Source organism: Hypanus sabinus, chromosome 13 (genome assembly GCF_030144855.1).
Source record: "Hypanus sabinus isolate sHypSab1 chromosome 13, sHypSab1.hap1, whole genome shotgun sequence".
Classification (NCBI taxonomy): Eukaryota; Metazoa; Chordata; class Chondrichthyes; order Myliobatiformes; family Dasyatidae; genus Hypanus; species Hypanus sabinus.
The window spans coordinates 2,305,025-2,320,453 of record NC_082718.1 but is presented as its reverse complement, the minus strand read 5'-3'; the positions used below and the strand labels follow the sequence as shown (position 1 = coordinate 2,320,453).

The following is a 15,429-nucleotide window of genomic DNA, read 5'->3' as shown; positions in this document are numbered from 1 at the left end:
TAATTCTGCTCCTATGTGTTTGATCTTATGGAGCTCCAAGTTGTGTGCACATTTAACTGTAATGTATCCTTTTAAAAATGTTGTTTTATTTCTTTTTCCAACTAACTGTTTGATAAGGTTGAAATGTGTAAATACAGTTACTTTATACAGGTTTCCCCCACTATCTGAAAGTAGAGTGTTCCTATGAAGCCTTTCGTAAGCCAAAATGGCATAAAGTGAAGAAGCAATTACCATCAATTTATATGGGAAAAATTTCTGTGCGTTCCCAGACCCAAAATATAACCTGCCAAATCATACCAAATAACACATAAAACCTAAAATAACACTACCATATAGTAAAAGCAGGAATGATATGATAAATACACAGCCTAGATAAAGTAGAAATAATGTATGTACAGTGTAGTTCCACTTATCTGAATCGTGAAGACAGCGAGCACACTGGAAGGTTGAGTGGTGGTGGCAAGTTCAACTCACGCATAATGTCTTTATTTTGTTCACCACGATCGAAACGCTTAATCACGTTCAGTTTTAACGCTAAGCGTAACACCCTTACGAGCTCTCTTAGGCTTTTCTGGTACCTTAGGACACATCTTGCTAATGGATGCACAAAATAAATCGAGATAAAGCACAGATGCTCACAGACAGTTCAAAGCTATAGCAGCTTGATGCTAAGTGTAGTTCCTGGGGAAGGAACTTGGCGGTGCCGCTCTCGCTGCTCGGGGTGCGCGCTGCCGCTGTAACAGCTCGCTGCAAAACAAACGCTGAACTCTATTTTCGCTTTTCGCCACTCTCGCTGCTCGGGGTGCGCACTGCCGCTGTAACAGCTCGCTGCAAAACAAACGCTGAACTCTATTTTCGCTTTTCGCCACTCTCGCTGCTCGGGGTGCACGCTGCCACTGTAACAGCTCGCTGCAAAACAAACGCTGAACTCTATTTTCGCTTTTCGCCACTCTCGCTGCTCGGGGTGCGCACTGCCGCTATAACAGCTCATTGCAAAACAAACGCTGAACTCTGTTTTCGCTTTTCGCCACTCTCATAAAAGTGAAAATCCTCTTTGGATTTCAATCGAAAACAGGTACTAATGTAGGTCTTTCGTAAAAGTGAAGCGGCGTAAAGCGAACTTTTGAAAAGTGGGGAATACCTGCTATTGCACACAGTGTATGATCTGTTATTTCTTGCCAATGGGCAAGCGGACAGCATTTACACATGGTATTCGCTCAGATTGTGGTGTGGGTGGTCAAAACATTCTGGCTCTCCAGGTCTGGTGGGACACGAGTCATATTGACTCTGGATGTATGGAGTTGAAAAAAGTGGTTTTCTCAAAGCTGAGTCCATTGGCTTGTTAGTGAGGGGGTTACCAGCCATGTTTCCGGAGACGTCCGGTAAAAAGTGGTTTCATTCATTTGCAATATAACTCTTATACTCAGTGTTCCCATTGATGAAGGCAAGCATGCCACGTGCCTTCTTTATCATCCTATCCATTGGCGTACCCATTTTCACAGAGCTATAGGCTCAGACCCCATGGTCCTTCTATACGCCAGTGTTCTTTACAGCTAAGATATTGGAGCAAAGTTAGGTCATTTGGCCCATTGAATCTGTTCTGCCATTTCATCATGGATGATCCAATTTTCCTCTCAGCCCCAATCTCCTGCCTTTTCCCCATATCCCTTCATTCCCTGACCATTCAAGAATCTAATAACTTCTGCCTTAAATATACATAAAGACTTCGCATCCACAGCTACCTGTGGCAAAGAATTCCCACATTCAGCACTCCCTGGCTGAAGTAATTCCTTCTCAGCTCTGTACTAAAAGGACAACCCTCTAACCTGAGGTTGTGTCCTCTAGTCTTAGACTCCCCACCATAGGAAACACCCTCTCCACATCCACGTTATCAAGGCCTTTCACCATTCAATAGATTTCAATGAGGTCACCTCTCATTGACCTGAATTCTGGTGAGTACAGGCCCAGAGCCATCAAACACTCTTCACATGACAAGCCATTCAATTCTGGAATTATTTTCGTGAACCTCTTTTGAACCCTCTCCAGTTTCAGCACATCTTTTGTAAGATAAGGGGTCCAAAACTGCTCACAACACTACAAATGAGGCCTCATCAGTCCTTTATAAAGTTTAAGCATTACATCCTTGTTTTTATATTCTAGTCCTCTTGAAATGAATGCTGACATTGCATTTGCCTTCCTCACCAGGCTCAACCTGCAATTTAATCTTTAGGGAATCCCGCATAAGGACTCCCAAGTCCATTTGCACCTCAGTTTTTTTGTATTTTCTCTCCATTTGGAAAAGAGTCAAACTTTTCCTTTCTTCTACCCAAGTGCATGACCATCCACTTCCCAACACTGTATTCCCTCTGCCATTTCTTTGCCCATTCTCCCAAACCGTCTAAGTCCTTCTGTAGCGTCTCTTCCACCATCTTCATATCATCTACAAACTTTACAACAAGGCCATCAAATCCATCATCCAAATCATTGACATATAACGTGAAAAAATTGGTCCAAATACAGAGCCCGGTGGAACACCACTAGTCACCGAAAGCCTACTAGAAAAGGCTCCCTTTATTCCCACTCTCGCCAATCTCCTGCCAATCAGCCACTGCTTTATCCATCTTTCCTGTAATACCATGGGCTCATAATTTGTTAAGCAGCCTTATCTGTGGCGCTTTGTCTAAAACCTTCTGAAAATTCAAGTACACAACATCAACTGATTCTCCTTTTTCTATCCTGATTGTTGTTTCTCCACAGACTTCTAACAGATTTATCAGACAAGATTTTTCCTTGAGGAAACCATGCTGACTATGGCCTATCTTATCATGTGCCTCCAAGTACCCTGAGACCTCATCCCTAATAATCGTTTCCAACATCTTCCCAACCACTGAGGTCAGAGTAAATGGTCTATAGTTTTCTTTCTTCTGCCTCTTTCCCTACTTGAAGAGTGGAGTAACTCTTGCAATTTTCCAGTCTTCTGAAACAATTCCTGAATCTAGTGATCCATGGAAGGTCATTACTAATGCTTCCACAATCGCTTTAGCCCCCTCTTTCAGAACCCTGGGGTGTACACCATCTGGTCCAGGTGACTTATCTACCTTCCGACCATTCAGTTTCCCTCTAATTATGATAACTTCACACACTTCATTCCCCTGACATCTGGAACTTCCACCATACAGCTGGTGTTTTCCACAGTGAAGACTGATGCAAACTACTTATTCAGTTCATCTGCCATTTCTTTGTCCTACATCACTACCTCTCCAACATCGTTTTCCAGTGGCCCAATGTCCACTTTCACCTCTCTTTTACACTTTATGTATCTGATGAATCTTTTGATGTCCTCTTCAATATTACTGACTGGCTTACTTTTGTATTCCATCTTTACCTTCTTAATGACTTTTTTAGTTGCCTTCTGTTGGTTTTTCCCAACTTCTAACTTGCCACTAATATTTGCTCTGTTATGTCCCCTCTCTTTGGCTTTTATGTTGGCTTTGATTTCTCTTGTTAGTTACGATTGTGTCACCTTGTCATTAGAATACTTTGTCATCTATGGGATATATATCTCCTGTGCCTTCTGAATTGCTTCCAGAAATTCTAACCATTGCTGATCTGTTGTCATCCCTGCCAGTGTTCTTTTCCAATCAATTCTAGCTAACTTCTCTCTCATGCCTCTGTACTTCCGTTTACTGATACATCTGACTTTAGCTTCTCCTTCTTAAATTTCAAGGTGAATTTGATCATACTATGATCACTTTCCATTGAGGGTTCTTTTACCTTGAGGATTCTAATCAATTCTGGTTCATTGCACAAGACCAAATCCAGAATAGCTGATCCCCTAGTGGGCTCAACCATGAACGGCTCTAAAAAGCCATTTCATAGGCTCTCTAGAAACTCCACCTCCTGCAATCCAGCCCCAGCCAATCTCGGTGCATATTGAAGTCCCCCATGACTACTGTAACATTGCCATTTTGGCATGCATTTTCTATCTCCTTTTGTAATTTGTAGGCCACAGCCTTACTACTGTTTGGGGGTCTGTATACAACTCCCATCAGGGTCTTTGTCAAATGCTGAACTAAAACCCACATTGACAACTTTCAGAGCTCTACCTTCATCACTCACCTTTGTCACCTTCTCAAAAAAGTTTCAAGTTTCTGGGTGTCAAGATCTCTGAGGATCTAACCTGGTCCCAACATATTGATGCAGTTATAAAGAAGGCAAGACAGTGGCTATATTTCATTAGGAGTTTGAAGAGATTTGGCATGTCAACATTCTAAAACTTCCATATGGAGAGGATTCTGCCAGGCTGCATCACTATCTGGTATGGAGGGGCTACTGCACAGGACCGAATGAAGCTGCAGAAGGTTGTAAATCTAGTCATCTCCATCTTGGGCACTAGCCTACGAAGTACCCAGGACACCTTCAGGGAGCAGAGTCTTAGAAGGGCAGCATCGATTATTAAAGACCTCCAGTACCCAGGGCATGCTCTTTTCTCACTGTTACCATCAGGTAGGAGGTACAGAAGCCTGAAGGCATTCACTCTGCATTTCAGGAATAACTGCTTCCCCTCTGCCATCCGATTCCTAAAATGGACATTGAAGCTTTGGACACTACATCAATTTTTTAATATGCAGCATTTCTGTTTTTGCACTTTTAAAAATCTATTCATTACACATATACTATAATTGATTTAAGTGTTTATTTATTATTGTTTTTTAATTTTTTTCTCTCTCTGCTAGATTATGTATTGCATGAACTGCTGCTGCTAAGTTACCAAATTTCATGTTACATGCCAGTGATAATAAACCTGATTCTGATTCTGAAAAACTCAAAGAGTTCAGTAAATCATCTTGTTCTGCAGAAAGCCATGCTGTCCCTAATTAGGTCATACATATAAATCCCATGCCAAAGAATGCTCAATTTGAAACGTCGACTGTTTACTCTTTTTCATAGATGCTGCCTAGCCTGCTGAGTTCCTCTAGCATCTTGTGTGTGGGTTGCTTGGATTTCTAGCAACTGCAGATTTACTCACATTAATGTTCTCTGATAGCTTCCTGAATCCCCACTTATTAGTTTCCGGGATTTTCCCTACTGGAATAATGGAACAATCTTAACTATTCACCAGTCCTCTGAGATCTTACCTGTGGCTAGAGAAGACATGAAGATCTTGCTCATGGCATCGTCAATCTCATCTCTTGCCTCTTTAAATAGCCTAGGGCATATCCCTTCAGGCCCTGCTGACTTAAGTTCTTTCAGAATCCAATACTACCTCCTTCTGTATGTAAACATGTCCTAATATATTAGGACAACATTTTGCATGAAGGAGATCCTAGTCTATATTGGAGACATTGAAGTCACCCATGACAACTGTGTTAATTTTACTCCTTTACTCACCTGCCTGCAAATCTGTTCTTCAGTGTCCTGGTGGCTAATAGGGAGGGGGTGGGGTCCATTTTAATTCCATCTGAGTGATTGCATCTTTCTTATTGTTGAGTTCTACCTACATAGACTCAGTGGATGAGCCTCATTATGTCACCACTGAGTATAGATGTGATGTCGATCCTGAATAATAGTGCAATTCTACCCCTCTCCCCCACAACGGCTCCTTTACTTTCTTCTCAATTAAACCCTGGAACATGAAGTGTCCAGCCTTGTTCCTCTTTCAACAGAGCTTAGTTCCACGTACGATGCAAACTCTTGTTACCCTTATTCTTAATACTTCCAGCATTAAAATAAACCCAACTCAAGCCATCCATCTCATTGTGTCTATTTCTTTGCTCCTGCCTGTTCTACCTGGCCATGGCATCTAACTTGCTCTCAGACCCTGCACTTTCTGACCTGATGTTCTGTTTCCCATCGCCTCACCAAACAAGGTTAAACACACCTGAGTACTGAATCTTGTGGTTTTCCTTCAATCTATCCCTCTTGTACAAGTCGTCCCTGCTCCGGATGAGTTTGCAAGGATCCATAAACCTGAAACCCTGCCCTCTACAGCGGCTGCTCAGTCACGTTCATCTATTCCTACCCTGACTAGCACGTTGCACTGGGAGTCATCCAGAAATTACCATCTTCCAGGTCCTGCTTTCCAGCCTCTTTCCTAATTCAGTATATTCACCACTTTTTCCCCTGTCTACCTATTGTTGTTGGTGCCAAGGTGCACCATGGCCACTGGCTGTTCACCCTTCCCTTTGAGAACGTTCTGTGGCTGCTCTGAGACATCCTCGATTCTGGCATCTAGATGTCTCTTTCCAATTTAAAAAGAAATTTAAAGGGCCTTCCGGCCCAACGAGTCCATGTTGCCAATTACACCTGTGACCAGTTAAGTCTTTGAAATGTGTGAGGAAACTGGAGCACTCAGCTGGTGTCAGGGAGAATGTACAAAACTCCTTACAGAGAGTGGTGGAATTGAACCCTTGTTGCAGACTCTGTAAGAACGTTACGCTAACCACTACCCATCGTGCCACCTGTTTCACAGCCAGAGAATCTCCAGCCTATCTCCCTAACCATTCAGTCTCTATCACTATTGCTCAGTTTGACTTCACCCTTCCCCACTGAGCCTCAGAGTCAGTTACAGAGACTGTCCCCCCGCTGCTGCTGTGCCCTGTCAGTTCAGCATCCAAACCTGCTCCCCCAGCATATACAAAGTAGGCACATGTGAATCCTGCATTTTCTGCCTGCTCACTCTACCTTTCCTGGTGTTCAATGAATTATCTGCTGTCTGCATCTTAGGTGTGACCATCTCACAAAAACGTTTGTCAATGTTGCGTGATCCTGCATGATCCCAAGTACACCCAGCTCCAGGTCCGTTTTCCTAATGCAGTCAGCCAGGAGCTGCAGCTGGGTGCACTTCCTACAGGTGCAGTCACCAGGGACTCGAGAAGTATCCCTGATTTCCCACAAGAGCTTGCCACTACCCTAACTCCATCATAGCTGCTGTAGAAGGGAGAGTAGTCTGAAGAAACCAAGCTCTGCTGCTTAGCCTCCTCTCATGGAACTTCCTAAACTGAAGCCTCCTGAACGAAAGCCTTAGCCCTTATACTCAACCACGACACTTCAAGTCCAGACATGGCCGCTCCCAAAAATGACTGCTCCAAAATATCCGATCTGCTAGAGCCTGCTCCCTTTCGTATGCAAAAAGCAACTTTTAAAATGCTCTTCATCTGTGGCTCAGTAGAAATCTCAATAGAAAACTTGCAGAAAGCTTTATCCCTTTGAAGAGTCCATCTTCATCCAGGGTAATTTATTGATAATCAGAGCTTCAAAAGTAACATCATTACTGAAAACTAGCTAGATTCCATGGATAAAAGACTGGCCAATAAAATGAAGATGAAATAATCATTTGTTAGGAGGGCCATGATAATCCTCTTTTTCAAAAATCATGATTTTACTCTTCACACTTGCAAACAATTCACTATTTAAAATTTCAGTACTGGTTACATCCAGGTGGCTGAAACTGAGAATTTGGTCTAGTATTATGTTATCTAATATTACACTCAAAGGATCAAAATTAATTAGAAGCTTATGCTGTAGATACTTTCCCCTTAGTATGAACTTTAATGATGTATAATAATTTATATTCAATGGGCTATTTTACACATTCCTGCAACCTCACCTTCAACACTCCTTATACTGTCCATTCATTCTTCAATCCTCAAAGTTCTGGAGCTTGTCATCTCCCTTAATCATCCCCCTTTCTCCTCCAACTAACAAAGCTAATCTTGTTATTCTGCAGCTAGTATTTCAAATCCATCTGTTTCACCACTGTCTTTTAGGGGAGGAAAACTGACTTCTTGATCCAGTCAGGTCTAATCAGCAATTGATTTTTAAGTACAAATCTAAAATTGCCTTGTAAACTAGGCAGTTGTTTCATAAACAGAAAATGGACTGAAGTAGATAGATCAACTGGTTTGGGCGTAGGTACCAAAGTTGGAGACAATAACATCTCTCCTTGACCAGACTTTGACTTTACAAAGTCTCCCCCAGGAGCAATTGGACACCAATATCTAAACTGAGGCCTGTTGCGCTGATCAGCAAAGCAAAAACCTGACATAGCTATACTCACATAATTATATCTTACAATGTGAAAGTCTATCTACTTCTGTCATATACCCTGGGCATGCCTTGGCCCATTAGCAGGACAGACTCTCTAGAGTTTATGCTAATGGTACAAAGACAGGAGGGAGCTGCCTCCATATATTGTCTCCAGACTCCATAAAGTCTTTTGGTATCAGATGATATCTTCCCAATGGTGAGCACCGAGTATCTTCCTTGCACTGAAAAATCAGATCTTCCTGGAAGAAACAGCAAAAGTAGGAAGAGCACAGAATGAACTCTGGATGTGGTCTTCAATGTGTACCGTGCCAAGTAGTTTGATCATAGGACCACAGATCCAGCTGGCTAGGCCCTGATGGGTTTTACTATCACACTGGAGATGCAACACTAGAGGTAAAACTCCTGGCCTCATATTTGCCAATCCACCTTGACAGTGCTGGTAGGAATGACAAGCACAGCTCTTGCAGTGATAAAATCTACTCTTGACTCTCCATCATATTGTGTGGCACTACTAACATGCTTTCAAGCATGTATGAGCAAGAGAAAATCTGCAGATGCTGGAAATCTGAGCAACACACACAAAATGCTGGAATTCAGCAGGCCAGGCAGCACCTTTGGAAAAAAGTACAATTGACCTTGACTGTACTTTTTCTATAGATGCTGCCTGGCCTGCTGACTTCCTCCAGCATTTTAAGCATGCATGAGCCTTTGTGGACCAACAGCAGTAGCAGAAACCTACACTGTACCATCTGTATCCTTACAGCTTAGCTCATCCTTCACTCTATCAGTACGATCTGGCCAGGTGGAATCTACCCAGATTCAAGCAGGACTGTGCAGTGGCAAACTGACTAACACCTGGTGTACCACTAATTTGTTGAATTTCCAACAAAATGAATTGTATGTAACATGGCAAAAACAACATGCAAAAGACAGAAATGTAAACAGGAAATGTTGGATTCATGTGGAGAGAAATCATTCCAGGACAATAAGCTTTCTCTGCCTGCCCGTCCTGCTGAGTATTCCCAGTGTTTGCTATTATTACTTCAGAGCACCAACATTTGGAGTTTTGCTCTGTGATGCAATAGATAAAACTAAGTATAATCCCTAAGCAAAATGAGAATGACAGATATACTGCGGGAGTAGGAGTCAGACATTCAGACCTTGAACTTGCTCTGTCATACAACATTATCAGGGCTAACTTCCTTTCTCAGCATTATGTTTCTGCCCTATCTTATTGTCTCTTGATTCCTCTAATAACCAGACATTGATTAATCTCTATTCTGAATGCAAACAATGAGTGAGCTTCAGTAATTCTCTTGAGAAAATCAAAGGTCCATTGTCCTCTGAGGGTTGCCATTTCTTTTCATTTCACTCTTAAACAGCCTATCCTGTATTTCGAATCTGTAACCTCTGGTTCTGGTTGTGGTGAACTACATATACCTGTCTGGACACGCCCCCTGCTGACTGCTCCTGTGGCTCCTCCCACAGACCCCTGTATAAAGGCGATCAAGGCCTGAACCTGGCCTCTCAGTCTCCAGGATGTAGTATGGTGGTCACTCACTGCTTGTTCCTTCTTCCAGTCAATAAAAGCCGATATCTCGCCTTTACGTCTTGGGTGAGGAAGCATCCGGCTTATATCTACCTTGTTGACCCCTTCAGCGAATAATCTATTCCGTATACCTGTCATTCTTCTAAATGCTAGAGAACAAGAGCAGACTACTTAATTTCCCAACACATTGCAGACCTGACATGCCAGGAACCTGGTGGGTGCAGTGCTCCATCAAAAGCAACAATATCTTTTTTTAGAGGAGGAGTCCAAAATTGTACCGAATACTTCAGATATAGACTGAATTGTAGCTAATATGTTTATTCATGTATTCTTATACTCCTGTAATAACATACTACATACCATTTGCTTTTCTAATCATCAGATGTATCTGTATATTATCTTTTAGTAACTTCAGTGCAAGGACACAGATGTATACTTCTGTTTTTTTTATCAAAGTTGACAACCACACAATTTTCCATTTTCTACTTTCAATTTCATTCATTTAGTTTCTCTACATTCTACATGAAAGCTTCTTTGCATTCTCAAATTAATTATGTTCCCACTCAGGTTCATATTGTTAACAAACTGAAATGTTATGTCTGGTCATCTTTACCAAATTTTCAACATGAAGAAACAGTTTGGATCCAAGCACAGATGCTAGAAATCTAGAGCAACATGCTGAAAATGCTGGAAAAACTCAGCAGGTGGCAGCATTTATGGAAATGAATAAACAGTGAAAGTTTTGAGCTGAGATCAATTACATTTTGTTGTGCTTTGATTTGTGATAGGTTCCACCTCAAAGTTACGGTTGGTTTGTGAGCAACTGTGATGTTGTTTTGCTGAAGCTGTCTTGCTGCATTTTCCGAGATGTTCTTTATGCACACCTACATACAACCTAACAAAGGAATTGTGGAGATGGCTGAAACATTTGGGCACTAGATCCCAATACTCAATCAACAATGCTCAACAGTTGCAGAACTTTTGAAAGGAGAACAATCAATAAGCAGGACTCCCACAAAAGAAGGCATTTGTGAACTTCTCAATCAAGTTTGATAAAGAAATTTATGAACAGATGAAAGGTGCACCAATGGATCTCCTGCCTCTGGCCTACTTGTGGAAGTCATAATGCAAAAATTAGAAAATACAGTTACTTCAGAAATCAAACCCAAACTCTGGGTGTGCTATGTAGATGACACCTTTGTGGTTATCAAGGGAAATGATGTACAAAGAACACATCAACTGCTAAATAATATCTTTAGTGACATCAAGTTCACAATGCAAATTGTAAAGGAAAGCCAGCTCACATTATTGGATGCTCTTTTCACGAGAACTATCGCTGGTCAATAGCAGATGCCAGTCTACAGGAAAGCAACACACACTGGTCAAATTCTGAACTTCAATAGCAATCACCGAAAAATGTCCCATTGCAACACCACAGACACAAAACTGGAATAAGAAAAGCACCTCTTCAAGACCTTTCGACAGAACAAGTGTCCAAGAAGCTTCATCCGAAGGTACCTCATAGTCAGAAATCTGAATATACAAACTACTCAAAGGATAAATAAACGAATTGTATTGCCGTATGTAAAGAGCGTCTCGGAAATGACTGCTTCAACAACATAACACCAGAGTTGCTCACAAACTGACTACAACTTTGAGGAGGAACCTATCAAAACTCAAAGCACACCAAGCAACACACACAAAAAGCTGGAGGAACTCAGCACTAAGGAAGGGCCTTGGCTTGAAACATTGTCTATACTCCTTTCCAAAGAAGCTGCCTGGCCTTCTGAATTCCTCCGGCAGTTTGTGTGTGTTGCCTGCATTTCCAGCACCTGCAGATTTTTTCTTGTTGTCAAAACATGACTAAATGTGACTGATAGACAAATGTTATCTACAAAATCCAGTGTAGTGATTGCGACGTCCTATGTTGGACAAACAGGAAGAAAAGTACTGAGCATTAGCAGCCAGCAGAAGGCACGAACCACGCTCACACCATTTCAACTGGACGACAGCCAGAGTCTTGACTCAAGCAAGAACAAGAATTTCTTGAAGCATTGTTCTCTACAGGAGGATCCATCAACAAACACATCGACATAGATCCAGTATATAAGCCCTTACAGAGAAAAGAGAAACAACGATGTCAGCAATGAACAAATCACCAGTAATCTTGGGATTTGGGCAGTGAAGCAAACATTTTTAACGGGCCTCTCTTGAAACTAGCCAATCAGAATCTTCTACAGCTAAACTGTTCACAGTGTTTTGAACCAGCCAGACAGATCAAGATGTTTAATAAATATCCATTCAGAACCCAAAGGAGTATATAAGCTGGCATTTCGAGGAGATAACACCCTCAACTGTGCACTGGCGATGGCTTCTTGATTGGAGCCGAAATTTTGCCAAGTTAGCTGATCAACCAAACTTCCAAGTATTTTAACATATCCTATTTTCTTTTCCTCTCCATTTTCTTAAATAGTTTGATAACATTTGCTACCATCCAATCAACAAGACTCATTTAAGGGTCTACGGAATTTTGAAAGTTGATAACCAGAAAATCCACTATTTCAATTCAAAACTCGGGGATGAAAATGATCAAGTCCAATAGTTTTCAGGCTCATAGGTTTCCCAATAGTAGCTTTTAGTAATGTTACTTTCTTTTATTTCCTTATTTGCACTGGATCCTTGGTCCTGTGGTACTTGTGAGAGTTTTTTTGTGTGTGAATATATGAATATTTATGAATATAATAGAAAAATAGAGAACCTACAGCAAAACACAGGCCCTTCAGCCCAAAAAGCTGTGCCGAACATGTCCTTACCTGAGAAGTTACCCGTAGCCCTCTATTTTTCTTAGCTCCATATACCTGTCCAGGAGTCTCTTAAAAGACCCTATCATATCTGCAGCCTGCAGACCGTTTCGCTGAACACTTACGCTCTGTCCACCAGAAAAAGTAGGATCTCCCAGTGGCCACACATTTTAATTCCACGTCCCATTCCCATTCTGATATGTCTATCCATGGCCTCCTCTACTGTCAAGATGAAGCCACACTCAGGTTGGAGGAACAACACCTTATATACCGTCTGGGTAGCCTCCAACCTGATGGCATGAACATTGACTTCTCTAACTTCTGTTAATGCCCCTCCTCCCCCTCTTACCCCATCCCTGATTTATTAAGTTTCCCCCCTTTTATTTTTCTCTCTCTGCCCATCACTCTGCCTGTTCTCCATCTCCCTCTGGTGCTCCCCTCCCCCCTTTCCTTCTCCCTAGGCCTCCCATCCCATGACCCTTTCCTTGCTCCAGCTCTGTATCCCTTTTGCCAATCACCTTTCCAGCTCTTAGCTTCACCCCACCCCCGCCGGTCTTCTCCTATCATTTCGCATTTTCCCCTCCCACCACTACTTTCAAATCTCTTACTATCTTTCCTTTCGGTTAGTCCTGACGAAGGGTCTCGGCCCGACATGTCGACGGTGCTTCTCTCTATAGATGCTGCCTGACCTGCTGTGTTCTACCAGCATTTTGTGTGTGTTGCTTGAATTTCCAGCATCTGCAGATTTCCTCGTGTTTGAGTTCACTGAATCTATTCTCATAAAGCATGCTTCCCAATCTAGGCAACATCCTTGTAAATCTCCTCTGCACCCTTTATATGGCTTCCACATCGTTCCTATAGTGAGGCGACCAGAACTGAGTACAGTACTCCAAGTAGGGTCTGACCAGGTTTCCTATATAGCTGCAACATTATCTCTCGGCTCCTAAACTCAATCCCACAATTGATGAAGGCCAATGCAGCAAATTCTTTCTTAACTACAGAGTCAACCTGCACAGCAGCTTTGAATGTCCTATGGACTTGGACTCCAAGATCCCTCTTCCTCCACACTGCCAGGAGTCTTACCATTAATACTATATTCTGCCATCATATTTGACCTACCAAAATGAACCACCTCACACTTATCTGGGTTGAACTCCATCTGCCACTTCTCAGCCCAATTTTGCATCCTATCAATGTCCCGCTGTAACCTCTGACAACCCTCCACACTATTCACAACTGCTCCACCTTTGTGTCATCAGGAAATTTACTAACCCATCTCTCCACTTCTTCATCCAGGTCATTCATAAAAATCACGAAGAGTAGGGGTCCCAGAACAGATCCCTGAGGAACACCACTGGCCACCAGCCTCCATGCAGAATATCATCCATCTACAACAACTCTGCTTTCTGTGGGCAAACCAGTTCTGGATCCTCAAAGCAATGTCCCCTTGGATCCCATGCCTCCTTACTTTCTCAATAAGCCTTACATGGGGTACCGTATCAAATGCCTTGCTGAAATCCATATACACTACATCTACTGCTCTACCTTCATCAATGTGTTTAGTCACATCCTCAAAAAATTCAATCAGGTTCGTAAGGCATGACCTGCCCTTGATAAAGCCATGCTGACTATTCCTAATCATATTATGCCTCTCCAAATGTTCCTCAATCCTGCCTCTCAGGATCTTCTCCATCAGCTTACCTACCACTGAATTAAGACTCACTGGTCTATAATTTCCTGGGCTAGCTCTACTCCCTTTCTTGAATAATGGAACAACATCCGCAACCCTCCAATTCTCCAGAACGTCTCCCGTCCCTATTGATGATGCAAAGATCATCACCAGAGGCTCAGCAATCTCCTCCCTTGCCTCCCACAGTAGCCTGGGGTACATCTCTTCTGGTCCTGGTGACTTATCTAACTTGATGCTTTCCAAAAGCTCCTGCACATCCTCTTTCTTAATATCTGCATGCTCAAGCTTTTCAGTCAGCTGTAAGTCATCCCTATAATCACCAAGATCCTTTTCCATAGTGAATACTGAAGCAAAGTACTCATTAAGTACCTCTGTTATCTCCTCTTCGCTTGTGTGAGGAGTGGCGCGCCACACACTCTTTCGTTCAGCGCCTCGTAAGGCATGAAAATGCCCGACGATGGCCTCTCAGGCCTGAGTCAATGTCATCATCATCGTTATCTCCTCTGGTTCCATACACACTTTTCCACTGTCACACTTGATTGGTCCTATTCTAATGTATTTGTTTAATTCACCTGCCATGTCCCCTATTGGCATGACAAAATATCCTATCTAGGTACATTTTTTCCCACTAGGCCTTTCCTTTTATCTTATCATTCGAAGTTCTGAATTATCTTACACATTTTGTATTTTATTGGCTAATGTATAAAAGCCCAGGTTTACTGAGTTCCCAGGGTTATATACTGTATACATACTTTGACAATAAATGTACTTTGTATTTTTGAATCTTTGCTGCTTTCAGTAGTAAATTTTTAAAACTTTTCCCATAAATTTAACACTCTTTTTAATATATCCTGTGCCTCTCAAAGTTCAACCATGAGAGGTGGATACGGGCAAGGCCAGTCAACAGGGCTCTGGTGAAGCTGTGCAGGCCCATCCCCTGTACAGTGGATGCAATGGATTCCAACCATACCATCGACTTCAGAGGACGATGGAGGCAGGAGGACATTGATGGCTTTTGCTCCACTTAGGAGCTAAGGGCTGAACTAACAACAGCTTTAATATTTCCTGTAATTCATTGCTGGGCTGCTTTATCTATGGTGTCCCTGTGCCTCAAAGAAACATATTTGTCGCAAATTAAGCATAATTTGTTTAAATGACTGTCCATTATCATATGTTTTCCTAACCTACTACCTTATCCGTGAATTCCGCATGCGCGAATTCAACCAGCTGCGAATCACGAAAACCCGGAAGTGCTCTTCCAGCACTTGTTGTTCGAGCATGTGCAGACTTTTTTTTCTTGTCATTATTCCCTAAACAATGCAGTATAACAACCATTTTAC

The 15,429-nt window shown here is 42.2% G+C and overlaps 1 protein-coding gene across 9 annotated transcripts in view; it reads right to left on the bottom strand.

The window, feature by feature from the left end:
- Positions 1 to 15,429, bottom strand: part of shank3a (SH3 and multiple ankyrin repeat domains 3a) — a 1,267,872-nt gene that overhangs the window by 17,686 nt on the left and 1,234,757 nt on the right. For 2 of the 9 annotated variants that reach the window (XM_059986988.1, XM_059986989.1), the window contains one exon: positions 10,629 to 11,711. The exons of the other annotated variants lie outside the window; for them this stretch is intronic. Coding sequence is in view for 1 of the 2 variants with exons in the window: in XM_059986989.1 (XP_059842972.1) it covers positions 11,675 to 11,711 (37 nt within the window). In the remaining variant the exon portion in view is untranslated. Of the gene's footprint in view, positions 1 to 10,628; positions 11,712 to 15,429 lie in introns of those variants that run through there. 9 annotated transcript variants of the gene reach the window in all.